We start from the raw sequence: 16978 nt of genomic DNA, 5'->3' as shown, positions 1-16978 counted from the left end.
GTTTTTTTTATGTTGTCAAAGCTATCACAGTTGTAGGGCGTTTTATGTCATATTGTTCAGCATTTAGCAAAATGATGTGTGTAACTTTTATGCTCATACATACAACCTATTAGATTGATGTGTTTTATTTCACTCTCCTTGTGACTTTTGACCTTTGTACCCCACAATAATGCTTGATGACACTACTGCCCTGAATCTGTCGTCACTCTTACTTCTCAGTCATTGCAGATATCTTTCTGAAAAAGCCCTCCGAGAAATGTGGAGAAAAGAGGAAACATTTGTAAAGAAATAATTCCTTGTAATAAGATGATATGATGATTTTATTAAAGCATTCTTAACACGTACATCTATAAATCCTTCAATATTCATCATCTTTTCTTGCACTTTATATGTCGTTGCTGCTATATTGTACTGCCATGTGGTAAATACTTGTGTATGCTGCTCTTGCTCTTTTGCACTTTTTGCATATCATGTATTTTGTTTTTACCATGTTTGTAAAATGTAATTTTCTTAAATGTTCAATGTGAGGGACTGCGGATGGAAACTAGCTCAAAGCTAAATCTGGCACTGTTACGCTTGACACATTTTAATGTTTTAAGTGTTCATTACTGTGCATTGTCCCTGCCAAATAAACGATTAAATAAATAAATCATGGTCACAAGTTAAATTAGACAGATTAGTGAAATAAAAAATCAATACAAAAGGCCCAAGTCTTAGAGAAAGACTTTAGATAATCAAGTGTTAATTAATCTTAGACATCATCATAAAATAGTTTCAACATTTTATTCAATCTATAGTCAATATTTTTAAGAATAATCATGGCCTACTGTATTTTGATTCCTATCCTGAGCCTGAATCCATTTAGGCCTTACTGACAGGCCTACATAAGATGTTGTGAAATAAAATAGGATAAGATTACATAGGACTTTATTTATAATAACTGTATGGCTCCCAACAGGGCACATTTACTTGTTAAAGCAGCTACAGATTCAAGAAAGCAATAAAAGAAATACAAATAAGTTATAAAAATAAGTAAATAAATGTACATACAGTAGCATTCAACTAATTAATAACTAGATACGATCTGTGATGGATCCTTGCTCACAATGACTGCAATTGATCCTTATACCCAAAACTATAAATTATACATGGCATGTCACATTTCATTATAAAATAAAAACTTACCTTATGTTTAATGCGTTAAAGTTTTAAAATCTTTAACTTTTAAAGCTGACCCACATTTTTTAAATAGTTTGTTTAGCATAAGACGTAGAAAGGTTTTATTAACACAGAGAGGAACTATTTATCCTTGAATTTTTTAGAAAGGATGTTATAAATAATAATAAATAAAGCTGTCAGAATTTGCCTCTGGGATGTACCGTAGCAGAGGTATAGAGCTGAATTGAATGGAAAAACTATAGTAAAGTTAAAAGGCTTGTATTTGTAAATCACTTGATTACATGTGGGCTACTTAGTTACATTTCACAACAGTTTTAATGTTCAAAAACTGAAGATCATCAGGCATTATAAGCCTATACAGAGAGTCGCAATGTTCACTATTGTTGTGGTTTACCCATAAGTGAACATCTCAATTGTTTGTCAGTTTGATGCTTATAAGTACTTCAGTAAGTGTAACATTGCTTCATTATGAGACTCAGTGAAGTACGTGTTTGTTTGAGTCTGTATATTTACTGTGTGGGCTATACTGGCATCTAGTGGTCACAATTAAGATAGCACTATAAAAACAGTGGGTTGAAGAGGTCAGACCAGATAGGGTGGTGATATGCACAGATTCATTGTCCATATTACAAAGCATACAATCAACAAGAACTGCCAGAGAAGACATTCTCATAGAACTGAATCATAGCCTGTTAAGACTGCACAGAGGCGGTATAGATCTGCAGTTCTGCTGGGTGCCTGCACATGAGGGGGTGAAAGGGAACGAGTGTGCTGATAAATTAGCAAAAAGTGCACTACAAAAGGAAATCACATTACCAGTTCAACTTGGTAAAGGAGAAGGAAAAGCAGTAATTAAGAAAAAAGGGATGGAGATCTGGCAGAAAAGGTGGGAGAAAGACCAGAAAGGCAAAGACTATCACAAAGTACAAAAGACAATTACAATTCATATTTATAAAGAAAGAAAAAGAAGGGAGGAAATCACGATCGCTAGACTCAGAATAAATCACACGGCTTTGAATGGTACGCTGTATATCATGGGGAAAAGTGACAGTGACAAGTGTGGGAACTGTGGAGTAAAAGAAGATGTAGAACATATCTTGTTACATTGTGACATCTATAAAGCGGAAAGAGAAAAACTAAAGGCTAAGTTTTAGAGGCAGAGAGGGAATGGAGTGTGGTTGGTGTTTTGGGAACAAAAGGAGAGGGAGTAAGAGCTACCAGAAATGCACTGTTTACATTCTTGAGTAAAACTGGGGTAGGAAAAATAATTTAACATTAGGTCAGGAAAGAACATAGGTTTTTTATTTTTGTTTTATTTATTTCATGTTTTTGTTGATTTATTTTTATTTATTTTTGATTAGATCATAGGTTAAAGAGTTGGAATGATATGATGATTCATACTCATGTACAGTAGGTGGCGGTATGCACCTTTTAAGTTTTTTGCAATCCGCCAAAAACGAGAGAAGAAGAAGAAGCACAAGGTTAAACAGATCAATGCGCTTAAAAAAAGTAGTCCATAGGCTCTTTTAAATTAATTATGTAAGTAACCCTTGAAAAAGGTCTTTATTTGATTTATTTCTAAATATTAAACATTAATATGTATTTATGCCGTATGTTAAATGAATAAGAGTTTGATGAATTATTAAAGATCTTTGCAAGCGTATTAATCTTTGCAGTAAAGAGGCCTATAAATTAATTGCGCCTCATTGTAGATGCACCTGTGGAACCATTTCTTTAATCGAGTAGTCCGGTGTAAGGAACTTTTCTTTAAAAGTGAGTATTACACTAAATACATTAAAACGTATACATTGTACGGTGATATTGACATTAAATGTTATGTCTGAATCAGATTTTTTGCCGAAGTTCAGATGTATTGCTTATATAAATTATATCATCGCCCACGAGGTCCTAGCCTTGGTGTTAACTTGAATTGACCATCAGTCGACAACCATGGGAACAACATAGCTTGTGGTGAATTTGGTGCATGGCTTAAATTGATAACTATAAATGTCAATATAAGGTTCATATGCGAAGGAATACCGAATGTATTTGGCGGTAGCCTTTGTAAGCATGCTATATTAGCTACGTTGTTAAGCTACCTGGTTTAGCATCGGCTAGTGCTGATCATTAATTAGCATGCGCCATCTTGACTGCAAAATGAAACGCGTGTTCCTTAAGACATTTTGCACTATCCATTTTATTTATGTCACAAGTTTTTGTCCGAACACAATAACAAAACGTATTCTTTTTTTGGCATGAGATATAAAGATGTGAGACTCTATTTTAATGTACAGATGCAGCATTGTCAGAAAATAAGGGTTTTATACAAATGTCCTTCCATTATTTGGCGGTAGCCTTTGTTGGCATGCTAATATTAGCTACGTTGCTTAGCTAGCTGGTTTAGCAAAGGGCAGTGCTTACATGAATGTATAATAATGGATGCAACATTATTTATGTCCTGTTGGCATGCTAATTCTAGCTAAATTGCTAAGCTAGCTGGTTTAGTACTGGGCAGCCCCCATCTTTAATTTTCATGAGCTAATAGATAATAGCAGGTGCCATGTGTCTGCCAAAATGAAAATATGTTACTTACTGTAAGGCATTTTGCATTTTTTTAAATATATATATTATTGGTGAAGTTTCTTTCTGAACATTAGATAGTTATGAAACAGTGTGTGTATATATTATTATTAGTTTTTTTAAATTATATTTGTATTCATGTTTTTAAGTATTCTTTTTTGAACAGCTGCTTACTTTGAGACTGTCCGAAAATGACTGGTAGAGCGCGAGCTAAATCAAGAGGCAGGGCACGTGGTCAAGAGACTACAGCACCTGGAGCGGTAAGTGCAGTGTACTGTATACTCTGGGTCATTTATGCATGATCAAAAACGTGTATATTTCATTGATTATTGTGAGACTACTTTATTACAACATATGCATGTTTAGTGAAGGCATTATTGGTGTAGATTGTGCTTGGATTACTATCAACTCAAGTTTTGATATCTGTAATGTATGTTAATTAGGGATGCTCCGATTTTGGGGCCGATACTGATCGAGTGGGTGGGGCCTATGGGGATCTTCCATTTTAAAGTGATGTTTAAAACTCAGTTAATGGGGCTCATTCACTGGCGCTTCCACAAACAACAACCAACATAATTATTACATTAAAATGAAGTACATTATTGAAGTTTACATTAACTTTGGATAATAACAGGGAGAAATTAGCGGAAGCGCTCTCTTTTCCTCTCTCTTCTGACAGCCTGTCAGTATCTCATGCAGCTCACTGATCCAGTAATGAATGACCCGACAGTGAAGACTAAATATATTTTTAACTAGTTTAGCTTGTTCCAGAGGTAGATCAAATGGCTAAGTGTGTTAAGTCTAACTCTTATGGCGCATTTCCACCATGGCGCGGTTTAAGCGTGCCGTTTAGTTCCGGCCCGGCCCGGGGCTACTTTTTCACCTTTTTTCTGGCCCGACAAAATCGTGGTTCTATCGGGGCCAACAAACAGGGCTGAGTCGGGCTGAGTTTGCTAAACTAGAGAGAATCGCTGGCAAGGGGACTACAACTACAACAAGATGAACATATTTGACCGTGATTTAATTGTAATACACGTTTCAAAATGATGCCAAAGTAACAACATACTGATACCGGTTAGTAAAAACCATGAATTAATGCTTTGACAAGTCTGCAGACAGACGGCAGGCGAAAAACCTTTTAAAATGTGCGTTGTCTAAATGGAGATCGGCTAAGCTAACGCAATATATGCTCCGACCGTCCACACTCACAACAACGGCCTATACAGACATAAATAAACCAGCGACTGGCTCTCCCGATCGATCGGAGCATCCCTAGAAATAAAGGCACACTGCTTTGATGCAAATATGTTAATGAAATATAAATGGACATTTAAAATATGGCATATTCATACTAGTTTGAACAGAGCTCCACATATTGCAATAACATTTGCTTTCTTTTTTGAAGTCCTTGGCTCAAGGAGACTCAGCTCCCCCACCTGATCAGGGACAGCTGGTCGGAAGAGGGAGACAAAGTGCTCCTGGTCACTTTTCGGCAGAAGGTATCGTCAAACGTTGTGATATCTGTATTTCTCCTATATGATCTTGCTTTTTTGAAAGTCTGTGGCAATGCATTTAAAAATGTGGTATGACAGAAAAGTGTTCTAAGGTAATGCAATTTAAAAATGTGGCCACACCTTCTCCAGACCAGCAAATATGGCCATGGTAAGAACTGCATTCAGGGAAATTAGATTGATCAAAAAAGGAAAAGTAATAACCGTTAGGATATGGTTTTACTGGCACAAGTTCAGTGTATTCCTATTTCTATGTCTTATAAAACTATGGAGTGCACCATTCTTGCGTATGTGTTTTTAACCTTTTCAAGTTTTGAGTATTGCATCACAATGCTTGCAATCAAGTTTTGAGTCTGGATTTGTTTTTGGTAGCTGTTCTACAGATTTCAGCCGGATTTCAACAGGTGAAGCTTGGAGAAAGGGGTGGACGCCGCAGAGATTATAATGATGGAGGGGTTAACACCAGGATGGCTATGGAGCATGTTAAGGAATCAAAGTCTGGTCAGTAATAATTAAAAAAAAAATATGCTACGGTATTAAATAAAAGTACATTTTATAATTTGTGGAGAGATATTACTCCTTAACTGTGTGTACACTTCCTCAGGAACATCTGGTGAAGCCATCCGGTTGTCGGCAAACTTCTTCCGCATCCTGTCCCGCCCTCAGTGGGTGCTGTATCAGTACCATGTGGACTTCAACCCACCAATGGAGGCCTGTCGCCTGAGATCTGCACTCTTATACCAGCACGAGGAAACGCTTGGCACAGCACGGAGCTTTGATGGAGCTCTGCTGTTCTTGCCTAAAAGATTGCAGAACAAGGTACTCTAAATTGGCAAATGAAAAACATTTACACAACTTTTATCTTTATTTACTTTCACTGTTGGATGGTAATCAATGTTTTTGTAATTATTTCGGTCCTCATGTCCCCGAAATGGCTTGCGCCACACAAGAACGAAATATAATCTGACCAATGAATAGAGATTGCCATCATCAGGGCCCAATGCTGTTATTTGGAAAGCTTATATCATTGCCATATCTTGATATTATGTTGACCTTTTCAAATCTATTGTCAGTGTTTAAACGATCATTCTTTCTGTTCTCAACCAATCTAATGTGTAATTATTTTTTTTTACACCTTTTTGCAATAATAGCTATCTTGTAATTTGATTGGTAATTATAAGATTTGTGTTTTTTTTCCCCTCAAGGCATTTGTTGGTTGTTGTACTACTATGTCTTACTTTGTGTTTAGGAGACTTTGCTCCACAGTGAGACGAGGATGGGAGAAAAGGTACAGATCACTGTCACTCTGACAAATGAACTGCCACCGACATCTCCGGTGTGCATTCAGTTTTACAACATCATATTCAGAAGGTAAGCACACTTGGAACATACATTTGTATTGCATCAGCCAAATTAAATGTACCATGCGCCAATACTTGAATGTACTTACTTAATCATTACCTCCAAAACTAAAGGCTTGGATAACAATACATTTCACTATTTTCTTATCATTGGAAACTACAAATGTCTGTTTTTTTTAATAGTGTTTTTTTTTTTTTTAATGTTTTATAATGTCTTCAGGATCCTGAGAATGCTTGACATGCAGCAGATTGGGCGCAACTACTACAACCCCAAGGATCCACTCAACATCCCACAGCACAGGTATATAACTCTCAAATAAGCTTTTGCCTCTTGGATAAGAACAAAATGGCAAGTGCATGTGTACGCAATATAATAGGAAAACTGATTAGTCTGCTTTTTAAAAAAGCAAACTCTATATAATACTTAAGCCCAGTAAGAAGCCATAGCAGGGTTTAGTTGATGTGCAATCTTCAGACATTGAGGCTTACTTTCTTTCAATAGCTTTAGGCAGAAACACATTAAGCCTGTATGTCTGTCCTAGGCTCACCATCTGGCCAGGCTACACCACAACCATCCTGCAGTACGAGTCTGCCATAATGCTGTGCACTGACGTGAGCCACAAGGTCCTGCGTAGTGAGACGGTGCTGGACTTCATGGTCAACCTGAGGCACAAGACTGGAGATGAGCGATTCATTGACATCTGCGGCAAGGAGCTGATTGGTCTCACAGTCCTCACCAAGTAGGATCCTAATTTGCCACTTATTTTCTTGGATTAATATGCATATTTATAATACTGTGTTTGGAAGGGATTATCCACTATGTATTTATCAGTATTCTCTTGATACCTTTTTTTTTAATAGGTACAACAACAAGACCTACAAGATCGATGATATCGCATGGGATCACACTCCTATGAACACATTCACAAAGGCAGACAAAGAAGTCTCCTTCAAGGACTACTACAAGTCTGTAAGTTTCATGCACTCGACACAAAGATTAGAGCAACTGTAACGGCCCGTCCACACAGCGGCGTGCGATGAATCTTCAACGCTTCTGCCCATTCACTTTGAATGGGGTGACGTCACGATTCGCCAAACTGCATTGTGGGAGCGGAGCTTTGCTGGCGTTGCTCGCTGCAAAAGTTGAGCAATGTTCAACTTTTGAAGCTTCGGCGGAAGCGTCAGCCAATCAAATCATATGCCAGTACAAGCTCTAGCCAATCAAACCGCTGCTTGTGTGTCAGGGGCGGGAGATTCATGTGATTGGTTGTTGGGCGAGTTTCAGACACGCCTGCCGGCAAGCTTCAACGCACGCCGCTGTGTGGACGTACCGTAACAGTCATTGATGTAGCTTTCTGCCTCAACACATGCACTTCCCACACACACAATTTAATAAATGTTGTATTAAAGACATGAACATTTACTGCTTTCTGTTATGTTATTTAAAGCCCCACTAGTAAGTTATGAACCTAAATGTCAACCTTATTCTAGTCTGCACTGATATTCAAACTTTGTTCTCCCAGCAATACAGCCTGGACATCTGTGATAACAGCCAGGTGCTGCTGATTAGCAATGTGAAGAGGATGGGGCCCGCTCAAGGCCCTCCTCCTGGCCCGGCCATGCTCATCCCAGAGTTCTGCTTCCTTACAGGTTACCATTTTATTCTCCAGTGTGCCACTGCTATAGCCATGGTATCAAATGTTTTTATTCATGAGGAGATTATTACTGAAGCAGGTCACTTGTTACACAATTTGTCAGTTTTAACAGGCATTACTTTTCTGATTACAAGAATACAGCAAAAAGTGAAGATGCCCTCAGGAGTCCTTGTGTGGTTATTGGCGACAGCAGTTAGTCTTTCTGGATCCATTGTAAAGCCTAACCATTTGGTGACATTTGTCCTTACTTGATAATAAACTCATTTTGTTTGACAGGCTTGACTGACAAGATGCGAGCTGACTACACCATCATGAAGGACTTGGACAAACACACCAAATTGGAACCACAACAGAGAGAGTCGCGCCTCAACAAATTTGTCTCCACTTTGCATATGTAGGTGATATTTGTGCACTTGTGGCCACAACGATGCAAGCCCAATTAATGTATAAAGAGAACTGGATGCAGCGTTTCATTCCACATTTGACGTCTTTCAGGAAGTATTATGTTAAACTATAAAAAAGGGCTATTAAAGTGACATACTCGTCAGTTGATATATCTCGAACACATTATTCACTGATTTACATATAGCTTTTTCCCAATAAAGTTGATGATAAAAAAATGTTGGGCCCCATGCACAGCTGGCCAATCTATCAATATGAGGATATCATCAAATCGCACAAGTATGTTCAAGTTAAAAAAAAAAAAGGTTTCACTACAGTATTAATGCAATATCAATTTGGCAGTATCTGTTAAATTGTGATCTTTATTTTATCGCTCTAGCCTCATTTCGTAATGTGACTGAAACAGTAGTTTTAATTCCTAGGTTTGGCAACATTTAGTTTAAAAGCATGACACACTTCCTGTGGGCTATGACAGTCCCCGTTTTAAACAGGTCTAATCAACACACACTTTTTACATTAGTGAGGCGGCTATACATATAAAAAGTGCCATTTTTCAGGGTTAACATTGACCTCTTCACAACTACATTTCCCTGTTGTGAATACTGTTAAAATATTTAAAGAATAAGTAGATTTCTAATAAGTAGTTCTTAGCCTGTGTAATTGGACTGTTCCTATGCACAGTGGATACAATTGTATTTTCTCCTTTCCACATCTTGAGGCATTATGATACCAGCCTTTTGATTTTAACCCCAAACATGTTTCCATAGGAACACTGATGCACAGGCGGAGTTGGACAAGTGGGGACTCAGCTTTGACAGGGAACTCCTGAAAATGACTGGCCGAGTCCTCCCGGGGGAGAGGATTTTCCAGGGATCTAGATCGGTACAGTACATGCTTGTGTTTGCATTAATCAATTTTTCTAAATAAATTCAATGTATTCATTTATATGTTCTATAAAACGGTTAAAATAATTGTTTTGTCCCATAGTACGAGTTCAACCCCATGATGGCTGAATGGGCCAAAGAGATGCGTGGCGTGCCTATCATCAACTCTCCTCCGATTGACAAGTGGTTCATGTTTCACACCCGGCGTAACGCCAACGAAGCGATGTCCCTTATGCAGACACTCGGCAAAGTCTCCGCTCCCCTCGGGATCCGCATGCAGAAAGCCGTCATGTGAGTTTCAGCAAAAAAACACTGCAACAAAAACCAGCGACCTTATAGACCAGTGACCATCAACTGGCGGGCCAAATCTGGCACGCCAGACATTCTCATCCGGCACGCGCTGTGGCGCTGGCGGAGTAGTTAGTACGTTCGCCCCCCACTTTTTTTTACGTCTCGTGAGTAATGTGCAGTACCAGAGTCCAACAGAGAGGCAGCAGCTGCGGAACAGTAGCCTGCGTAGCCTTCCCTGCCCTGAAGAAGTGATCCTTCGTTAGTGCGAAGAGTGCTTTATGCGCTCCGCAGTAGCCCCCGCTACGAGGCGCCGGTGACTAGACCGTACATGAGCATGCTCCTCTAGCACTTCCCCTCGATTCTATTGGCTCTAACGGTTAAAAGAGATGTCAATCGTCAAAATGGAACGAGGGGGGCCAGAGATAGGTCAAATGACCCCAGAAGTGGGTTTTTTTTGGCTAAATCTCTAAAAAGATCAAATGTCACTTGTTTTGCATGAATCTTGATACAGGGTACTTATTATATCGTATAGTTTGGATTCCTAAAGCTTTTAGTCTACTATCCCATCATTCAAAGGGGGTTTTCACTAGAAGTTATGTGTTTTTTTTTTTTTTTTTTGGCTGTGCAATTAATCGTATTTTAATCGCAATTACGATTTTGGCCTGCCACAATTACGAAAACAACATAATAAAAAAAAAAAAAATTATTTTGCTTTGCTAGGTTGTGACAGTGCACTGCAACATATTTGATCTAATTAATTTTAGTCTCATTTATTTGTATTTATATATATGTTTAGTAGCTTTGGGAAGTGCGCTCCAAAATATTTGTTGATCTTGTTTATTGGTATTTATTATTTTGATATTATTTCATTTCACACCTTTATTTATCCAGGTTGTATCCCATTGAGATCATTGATCTCTTTTTCAAGGGAGACCTGCTCAAGTAGGTTCCACATGAAACATTAAAAACATAAACAGAACAACAAAAGGACATCATACAGTAGCATTACAGGGATTACAATTTACATACTATCCACATGCACAGGTATGTATTTATTTAAATGTATCATTTATTTTAGTATTGGTTTTTCAGTTGAATTATACGTTCAGGGTAATCGACAGTTAAAAAGATACTGTTCAAATTATTATTTGTTTTAAAGTTCAATAAATGGATGTTTTCAAAGTCAATGAATAATCGTATTTAATAATCGTGATATCAATTATTGACCCAAATAATCGTGATTATGATTTTTGCCATAATCGCACAGCCCTAGTTATACAGTATATCTTTGAAAAATGAACTGCCCTGATTCGATGGTTTTTATGGTCATTTAGTTATTGCAAGCTGTTCTTTTCCTTTAGGATCGAGTATGATGACCAATCAGCGTCTCTCCTCAGAGCCCTGCAGCAAAACGTGACACCCCAAACACAGATGGTGAGTGACTGAATATATCATGCTTAAACTCAGAGGTGTATCACCTTCACAAGTATTACTTTAGTTGAGGGTTGCACAATATCTCAATTAGGCACCTCAAGTTATATCTGTGCTGCAAAAGGAAAACATGCACAGGGACCACTCATCGGTTGTTCTTTAATCAGTTTGATCAAACAACCAAAGCCAGGCTGATCGTCCTTAAAATGAACGAGGGGCAGGAGATAAAATCATCAGGAGCTGAAACACAAGTTGTATGGAAATATTTCACCTACAGAAATGGATGATGGCAATCTAAAACGGGTACTTAGCGGTAAAACAGTTTAAATGTTGCGGAAGAAAGAATTGATGTCTTTTTAAATCCAGTTTTTCCCAATAGCATGTAACCTTAAATACTTTAATTTATTCTGATCCGTGGTGTTGTGGCATATAGTTGTCTTCAAAGCTGAATGAGACGTGCTGTTTTTCTATATTAGGTGGTGGTGGTCCTCTCCAGCAACAGGAAGGATAAGTATGACTCCGTCAAGAAGTACCTCTGTGTGGACTGCCCCACCCCCAGCCAGTGTGTGGTGGCCCGGACCCTCAGCAAACCCCAGGCACTCATGACCATAGCTACCAAAATTGCTCTGCAGATGTCTTGCAAGATTGGAGGAGAGCTCTGGAGCGTGGAAATCCCTGTAAGTTGTATGCACAAGAACTCATCTGTACATTGAAGAAATTAAAGCTTAACACGTGTTTTAGAAAAACGAGATAAATTAGTTTTTTAGTGAGTTAAGTTGTTTTAGAGAGTAGAACTGCTACAGCTAATTGTTTGACTAAACATAATACAGCTTTATCAGGGTTCCCGCGGGGTCTTAAAAAGTCTTAAAAAGTCTTAAATTTGATAATCTGAATTTAAGGCCTTAAAAAGGTCTTAAATATGACCAAAAAAATAAGAAAGGTCTTAAATATGATTTAGAAGGTCTTAAAAATGATCGGATTTGAAAGGTACTTCTGTGTTGAGATCGCGTCTAAATGTGTTTGGGGGAAATGTCCGGGCTGCAAAGTAACCAGTACGGTAAGAGCCTTTCAGTTCCCCCCAACAATTTGTATTGAAATAAATCAACATGGAACCAGTAATCACTAACTTTGTTTCCCCCGGCCCCTTATTGGAGAACACCCAGCTAGTAACCTAGCAAGCTTCAGCTAGCGGCAGTCAGAAACTCATGTATCTTAGAATCTACTTAAAAATAAATATGGGGAAGTGTAAGTTCAACCGTATTTTAGCGTTAGCTAGTGCAGCAGCTCCTGCAACAACACCGGCGGACCTCTGGGCGACGTTTGGGTGTATGTCAACCCTAAAAGCGGAGGTGCCGTAGACGCTAAATACCGTAGCTAAACACCAATCATACAACAGCAACGATGAAAGATTGTAGCCAAGGCAGCAGAGCTCTGAATATAGCTCTTGTCTCTCTCTCTCTCTTGGACCTCTCTCTGCCATCTCATCTAGCGAGATGCCATATGATCTATAGATCTCTCATATAGTTATGCTCGCTATAGGATCTCTCTCTCTCATCTATCTCCTCTCCTCTCCTCTCTCTCTCTCTCTCTCTCTCTCTCTCTCTCTCTCTCTCTCTCTCTCTCTCTCTCTTCTCTCTCTCTCTCTCTCTCTCTCCTTTCCTCTCTCTCTCCACACACACACACACTAGGGAGCTCTATTATGGCAAAAATCATAAATCACGATTATTTTGGTCAATAATTGATATCAAGATTATTAAATACGATTATTCATTGACTTTGAAAACATCCATTTATTGAACTTTAAAACAAATAATAATTTGAACAGTATCTTTTTAACTGTTGATTACCCTGAACGTATAATTCAACTGCAAAACCAATACTTAAATAAATTATACATTTAAATAAATAATATCAAAATAATAAATACCAATAAACAAGATCAACAAATATTTTGGAGCGCACTTCCACAAGCTACTAAACATATAAATATGATAAATACAAATAAATTAGACTAAAATTAATTAGATCAAATATGTTGTAGTGCACTGTCACAACCGTGCAAAGCTAAATAATTTCGTAATTGTGGCAGGCCAAAATCGTAATTGCGATTTAAAATACGATTAATTGCACACCCCTAGCACACAGACACATACACTTTTTGTCTAACACGCTAACACAGTTCTGTTATGCCTTTACATTTACTTTGTAAGTAATTATGGGACGTATTTCTTCTTTCATAGCAATTTTCCTTCATACTTTCTTGCCGTGAAATAGGTCTTAAATTCTATTCAAAGTGGTCTTAAAAAGGTCTTAAAAAGTCTTAAATTTGAGTAGGTGAAACCTGCAGGAACCCTGTTTATTTATAAAGCACTTTAAACCTCCAGACCAACGTGCTGTACAGTCAAAACGTACAAAAAATAACACAGCACAAGTAAAAACAATGGACAATTTAAAAGCAATACTCTAAAAGATGTTAATACGCTGAGGAGAAGAGGTGGGTTTTAAGAAGCGCTTTAAAAGCAGGCCGTGTGGTAGCCTGTCGGATAGGCATGGGCAGATCGTTCCACAGTGGGAGCCGCAACAGAGAAGCAACGGAATGACTTTGATTTGTTTACCATTAATCACTCGGACTGTGGCACCCTGCCATTGTGTAGTTTCCAGTTTCCCACCACATATTTATAATAAACCCAAAACATTTGAACACCTCGTTGGGTGATTCAGACGATTCACCGCATTTCATTAGTTTCCAAGTCTGGGCAAAGATGAATGTTTGGGTGAAAACCAAAGGTACTGATGAATGTGGTTTGGGGTGAGGACATGACGCTTGCTGCTAACTTGCCCTTCTCTCTGTGCAGCTCAAACAGCTGATGATTGTGGGCATCGACTGTTACCATGACATCTTGGCCGGGAACAGGTCCATTGGAGCTCTGGTGGCCAGTCTCAACCAGAGCATGAGCAGGTACGTTTCTACGGACAAACCCCTCAACAGTTTCTACATTGTTCTTCTGTCACGATCATGATACCAAAAACTCAAGTTAATTCAGTGTTATTTATTTGCTGTTCATGTACACATTACAACCATTGCCTCCGCTCTGATACATGAACGCATGGTGAAACAAACATGCCTGTTTATCCTTATGAAAACACCTTACTGTCTCGACATTTAAATTAGATTGCATATTATAACAGAGGCCTTCCGGTGGTTATATTACGCTGTCTGTGTATATTCTAATCTGAGGGGTAGCCTCTTTTCTCACTTGACATGTTTTCCCTCTGATTTAGTGCCATAACACAACCAATAAGTCGCGTGCTGTTTTTATCTTCTGTCAAGGTGGTATTCAAAGTGTGTGCTGCAGCACAAAGGGCAGGAAATCATGGACGGACTCAAGATGGCCTTGTGTGGTAAGTTTCCTTTCAGAAGTCTATTAAAGTCCTATCTTTAATTTTCTATCAACAATCTTGGCCTCAGTGCTATAATGTTTTTATTTGTGTTCCAGGTGCTCTGAAAGACTACATGAAGTTCAACAACTGCCTGCCTTCGCGCATCATTGTGTACCGAGACGGGGTGGGAGACGGCCAGCTGCACAGCGTGGTCGACTACGAGGTGTCACAGATCCTGGACTGCATCAAGTCCATGGGGCACGACTACCTGTGAGTATTTCATCTCTAAGAGCCCTCTCAAAGCATTCACAAGGCTTGAATCTTAGGACTTTATTTTATACTTGGAGTAAGTAATGTTTGGCTATGTGTTGAGAACGAGAGGGATCCCTGATTGGTTGAGTGGGGTAATGGAAGCACCCTAACAACTTGAACAGAGCTCATTATACCAGAAATGGCCAGTTTTCTGAAGGGGCCTCTCCCTCTGTTGGTCATAGGCCCAAGCTGACTGTGGTGGTGGTGAAGAAGCGCATCAGCTGCAGGTTGTTCAGCCTCGTCACTGGGAAGGTCACCAACCCCCCCCCAGGCACTGTGGTGGACTCAGTCATCACCCGTCCAGAGTGGTATGTTTCTGGATGTCCCTGCATTATTCTAAACATTTTCGGTAGTAGGAGGTAACTGTTGCAACCTTTTTTCAGGTATGACTTCTACATCGTGAGCCAGTATGTCCGCTTTGGCAGCGTTGCCCCGACCCACTACAACGTAGTGTACGACAGCAGCGGCCTGAAGCCTGACCACATGCAGCGGCTCACCTACAAGATGTGCCACATGTACTACAACTGGCAGGTAGGCTGGCTCGAAACCTGCGCTGATAAGAGTTCTGATCCAGGGCCATGCAGTTTAACATTATTATGGTGACCTGAGGACAGATATCGTCTTACATTATTAGGATATCCAAATATTGTAAGTGCTGTTCTGTCTTGATTTTAAAAGCTGCAGTGAAGTAATGCTATATTCAGAATTGAACATACTTCTTAACTTCTGCATTTCTCTTAATCAGAAAATTCATATCAGACAATTTGTAAAAAATACTGAGGGATTTGGTCAAAAGTAACTTAATTCTCTTCATATTGACTTTAAAATAATGTTTTTTCAGAACCAACAGGAATTGGCTAATAACATATTCCTAAGGGTCATCCAGTGATTGTTAGAGTTGATATGCTCTGGTTTATGTTCTGTGTTTGTGCTTCAGGGGATCATCAGGGTGCCCGCTCCGTGCCAGTACGCCCACAAGATGGCCTTCCTGGTGGGCCAGAGTATCCACAGGGAGCCCAGCATGAAGCTGGATGACCTGCTCTTCTATCTGTAGTGAGGAGGAAGAAGAAGAAGAAGAGGAAGGGCGAGCGTTTTGTTCTGCTCTGACGTTTAAGTTGCCTTCTGAAGGAAAGGCATGGTTGTGTTTAAGTTTTGCCAAAGCAGTTTTTTTACATTTTGTAACCTTGTGTATTGATTTACGCAGTTCATGTTCACATTTGATAATGTTCTAATAAACATTTTAGTTGTTATGTATTTTGTGTTCATTTAAAGCACACATGCAAACATTACAAAATATCAAATTTATTTAGTTTGTTTTTCTAGAAAAGATTGCACATGCACACCCACACAATAATTTGTAACCACCAATATAGGCTGATATCTCTTATCATAAAGCTAGCACACAATTGCAGACTTTTAAAACAATATGGTCTTCAAGACACCATGGGGAAAGCTTGCACTGTTTGATTATAAAGTTAAATGTACAAAAAAGGCAGTTTGAAAATCAAGTATAAACATTTAAAAACAATTTTACAAATGGACAAAGTACAAAAAGAGCAACAGTCACTCGAAATGAATAGAAGCAATGGTCCATACATAGGAAAAGATGAACGTCAGCTTACCGCAGGTTAACAAGGCTGTCCGGACGAGAATTGTACAGAAAGTATTACAGAATGTTTTGCATACATTCTTTTTTGGCAGTTTCAGTTCAACTCTTGTTATAGAAAAAATAGGCTAGATTTTCAGATACATGAGGATGAAGTGAGGAAATAAAGATTTCATTTCACGCACTAAGACGGACATCTGCACAATCCTTTTGGGCAGCTTTGAAAAATACATTGGCTTTCAATTCATCATACATTCACTACTCTACATTAAGGTGTAGATATATATATTGATATACAGTTCTTGTATCCTGCACCAACCTAAATCGGGACACTGAACCGGCATCAACAGACAGATTGGCTTGAATAAACATTTTTGAGATCGAA

At 38.7% G+C, this 16978-nt stretch overlaps 1 protein-coding gene across 1 annotated transcript; it reads left to right on the top strand.

Moving 5' to 3' along the window:
• The first annotated feature begins 2907 nt into the window (after nucleotides 1-2907).
• On the top strand, nucleotides 2908-16237 carry piwil1 (piwi-like RNA-mediated gene silencing 1). The gene is made up of 21 exons (XM_034118620.1): nucleotides 2908-2952; nucleotides 3926-4019; nucleotides 5165-5258; nucleotides 5643-5771; nucleotides 5875-6089; nucleotides 6520-6641; nucleotides 6852-6932; nucleotides 7174-7371; nucleotides 7493-7601; nucleotides 8155-8281; nucleotides 8563-8680; nucleotides 9456-9570; nucleotides 9676-9863; nucleotides 11225-11297; nucleotides 11771-11971; nucleotides 14150-14253; nucleotides 14626-14696; nucleotides 14792-14945; nucleotides 15170-15295; nucleotides 15371-15518; nucleotides 15925-16237. The coding sequence occupies exons 2-21, from the start codon at nucleotides 3951-3953 to the stop codon at nucleotides 16039-16041; spliced, it is 2559 nt and encodes an 852-aa protein (XP_033974511.1). The 5' UTR covers nucleotides 2908-2952; nucleotides 3926-3950; the 3' UTR covers nucleotides 16042-16237.
• The last annotated feature ends 741 nt before the right edge of the window (nucleotides 16238-16978 follow it).

The sequence above is a fragment of the Trematomus bernacchii genome, unplaced genomic scaffold, assembly GCF_902827165.1.
Source record: "Trematomus bernacchii unplaced genomic scaffold, fTreBer1.1, whole genome shotgun sequence".
NCBI lineage: Eukaryota > Metazoa > Chordata > Actinopteri > Perciformes > Nototheniidae > Trematomus > Trematomus bernacchii.
This window is presented reverse-complemented; position numbering and strand designations above follow the sequence as displayed.